Here is a 3,727-nt window from a genome sequence, read left to right on the forward strand (position 1 = left end):
GTAAATCCGCTGAGTCTCTGTCTTTTAGTTTCTTAATTATTTTTATATGCAAGTGTTCTTTTAATCAAGTTATTTGTCTGAGAAAGATTGTTTTGTTTGATTTGTACAGGGGCTATCCACCCCCCTCTAACCGGCCGCCAAGGGTCCTAACAATTATCACATAGTTGAACGACCGAGGTACAATTTTCTTTGAAAGGCTTGGGCCGAGCGACAGTTACATACCCAATTTGGCAATGCGAAGCCGAACAACAAAGGCGTGGGAGCTATCAGACTCTACTGGTCCAGTTAGTCAGATTTACAAGTTTGTGATTCGACTAGACTTAATGGAGAGACTTGTGATTCAGCGATGGAGGGAGGCCTACCTGGCACGAGGTCAATTGCCAGAGTGAAGGTTAAAGTCAAGGTGGTCAACGCCCCGGGTGTCAAAGGGTCGAATGGAGGATAATGACAGTGGTTGGTCGGACAGTCAGGCCCCGACTGACGGGTGACAGGTTCGAGTAGACTTTCAGTTTAGCTCGGGATGATGCATAAGGCAGCCGACGCTCAATACGGAGTATCAGGACGTCGAGGGAGACCGGGTAGCTTGTCCAAATGGGGGAAGACAGGTGCTACAAGGCCATCGCATAGAAGGGCCACTGAGATCGACATAGCGAAGCGATCCTGGCCGAACGCCTACCCCACTCGGCCAAGCAACAAGACTTGGCCATGGACGGAACAGAATCCCGGCCGAGCGACTACCCTGCTCGACCCAACAACGGGACCATTGTAGTATCTCTCGACATCCTTTTGAGAAGTAATGCCGCTGACACGAGGCATGATCGGCAGACGGATCGTATGACGGAACCTTCTACTGTCTTATCAGGGATATGCATGCCCTGTTAAGATATGATGTCAGAGGTATTTTCTGGATTAACCCTTTCATGGGATATATTGAAGAACGTGTTCATACCTTGAGAAGAGCGCACATCACCCACCATAGCTCTATATAAAGGGGGGTCCATCACCGGCAGAGGTACGCGTTATCTACTGTTTGTGCATAGTTCTACAATTGCTCCACTTTTCTCCACATTTCGGTGATTGGCTTGAGCGTCGGAGGGCCAACGTCGACGATCCCTTTCCTGACCCGACACTGATGTTACTTATTTTATAGAGCGGAGCAGGATCTTTAGTTGATCAGTGAATCCATCGTATTCTTAATTTTCCACCATCCTACTTTCGAACAAAATTAAAAATCATAAAATATTAATTAAACTAAATTTAATAATTATTTCACCGACATAATTTCTTTTAACTTCGCTTAGTTATTTTATCAAATATATAATTTCTTTTAGACTTGACCCAATTATTTTATCAAATATATAACATTGAACACGATAAAATTTGCCTTCACTTATTTACTGCCCTACTTCTCTTTTTGCCTTCTACCCTTCTCCTTCTATCTTTCCTTTCTAGTTATTCTTCCCCTCCCTCCAAATAAACATGATATGGCGAAACTATACGTGGGCCAGTCTACTGTGATATATCGGGCCGCTACCCATTTCGTGGCGGTGGTACCACATGTTCTCGTAGCGGGCTTTATAAATATTCTGATCTATGCTGCTTGGAGCTAGGGTTTAGGCTCGCCGTGAATTCAAAGCCGTAGCTTTTTCGGGATGGATCCCTTCTCTTCGCCATCGCCGTCCGGCGGGTCGTCGGGACAAACGATCCCCTCCGCCGATGTACTCATGGACCAGGTCAAGACGCAGCTCGCACAGGCCTACGCCGAAGAGTTCTTCGAGGTATTCCCCTGTGTTCCGTGACGAATTCAGATTTGAATAGGTTGCTTTCCAAGGTTTTTTTTTTTTCCTATTCCTTTCTTCTCTCCATCATTTGATGTCTCCGTGAAGGACAACTCCCTTACCCTCCGTGCCTATTTTTCAAGTCGTTTTGAGCGCCTTTTGTGAGGATTTTGGTTGTTACCTTGCCAAATGCATCCGCTGCGCGATAAAAACTTGCTCAAGTCGATTCATTCAAATTGTTCAGAATATGATCCATTGAGTGGTGTCTTGCATATCCAGTGCTTCCATGCATCATCTATACCCTTATATAAACGTAGAGCATCTTACATCTCAACTCTGTTGATTGTTGACGCATATTAAGCTGATCTATTAGTCTGACACAACTGTATTTCTTCAGAAAATATACTAAACGAAGATGAAGTATCAAAGTGTAACTTTAGTTAGTCTAAGTATTGAAAACCAGTGAAGCATTATGATAGATAATCACTTTTGTTAAAGGGTGAGATAATCAAATAAATAATTGATTGTTGTTTATTTATGAGCAAAAGAATGTTGCTGTAGGATCTAGCGTGATATTTAATTGCATGTGGTTTTCAACTAACCAGCTCCATGTCGATTTTATAACTTTGTCACGGTAAAGCTATAACAGAGTATGTCTACTAGCTACGGCAATCTAATTTTGATCTTGGTTTCCATGTGGCTAAATGAGTTTTGATCTAATTTTGATCAAGGTGCGTTTAAGTTGTGTTGAGTTCATCCTAGCCTGCTCAGTTCAGTAGAGGAGTCAAGGTGGGAGCGTTATGTATTTAGCTTCTTCGAACTGCAAGTGGTATGGGTTCAACTTGTTCGAACCACAAGTTGTTCAACTGACGTTGGGTTGGGTCAGGTGCGGAGCTTTGGATGCGAAAGTTCTAAATGCTGGTGGGTTGAAGCTGGTACCGATCAGCCAAGCTGGAGAAAACTTAGTCTCTCATGGTTGAAAACCTCTTCCTTTTATAAGCCCCGCCAAACTATCCCCTTCAATGATGCTTTGCACTGTGCTTTCACCGTATTGGCTTACTATCGCCTGTTGTTCCTTGGACACTCGTAGAACTCAGATTGAGCTAGCTCAATTCTCTCTGAGTTATGCGCTGTTCAAACTGATTGATCCATACACCAGACATGTTATCCAGTGTTTGTCGTAGTTATTAATTTTGTCCACATGAAACCCCATATTAAAACTAATTATTCAAATTTATTTATTTTTATCTTGTTAAACTCGTTTGTAAATTTTCCCCACCTATTTGTGTGTTGCAGACTGTGCGGAGCAAGTGTTTCACAAAGTGCATCACGAAACCTGGAACAAGCTTGAGCGGAAGCGAGAGCAGCTGCATTACACGCTGTGTGGAACGCTACATAGAGGCAACTGGAATCATCAGCCGAGCTCTCTTCAGCGCCCACCGTTAGTTTCGATCGAGGCAACTGGCGTCAAAAGTTGAGCTCCCTTCGACTTACGCTGATGCCTTCAAGTTTCTTTGGGACCTCACTGTCACCGACCGTGAGTTGTCTGAAAAATTGCAATTTATTTTTCTTCTGGATCCAATGATTCAATGGCAGTACCATCACTCGACCATTAAATGTTATAAAAAATTTGAACATAATTTATGAATGCGTTTATTAAATAATGCGCCGATTCTGTTCGATGTGAGATTAATTTCTCTGCATTTTTTGCTTGTCTTCTCAAACTTGCAGTGCCACAGAGAGATAAATATAAATATATAATGTTATTTATGCTAATATGAAATTCTATAAGATAATAGGAAATTTATTTAATTAAGCATCCAAAATGTTATACAACGTAAGTTATTAAAATTAATTTGCCACACTTTGTTTAGTATTACTGCCACCTCATCATCTTACCTAAAGGAACCGCGACTATATAAATACATCGCTGGGGCACTTTTCTTGCT

At 42.2% G+C, this 3,727-nt stretch overlaps 1 protein-coding gene across 1 annotated transcript; it reads left to right on the forward strand.

Moving 5' to 3' along the window:
- The first annotated feature begins 1,611 nt into the window (after positions 1 to 1,611).
- LOC121994098 (mitochondrial import inner membrane translocase subunit Tim13-like) lies at positions 1,612 to 3,471 on the forward strand. Its single transcript, XM_042548260.1, has 2 exons — positions 1,612 to 1,778; positions 3,075 to 3,471. Exons 1-2 carry the CDS (start codon positions 1,653 to 1,655, stop codon positions 3,222 to 3,224), a joined length of 276 nt encoding a protein of 91 aa, XP_042404194.1. The 5' UTR covers positions 1,612 to 1,652; the 3' UTR covers positions 3,225 to 3,471.
- The last annotated feature ends 256 nt before the right edge of the window (positions 3,472 to 3,727 follow it).

Source organism: Zingiber officinale, chromosome 6A, assembly GCF_018446385.1.
Source record: "Zingiber officinale cultivar Zhangliang chromosome 6A, Zo_v1.1, whole genome shotgun sequence".
Taxonomy (NCBI): Eukaryota; Viridiplantae; Streptophyta; class Magnoliopsida; order Zingiberales; family Zingiberaceae; genus Zingiber; species Zingiber officinale.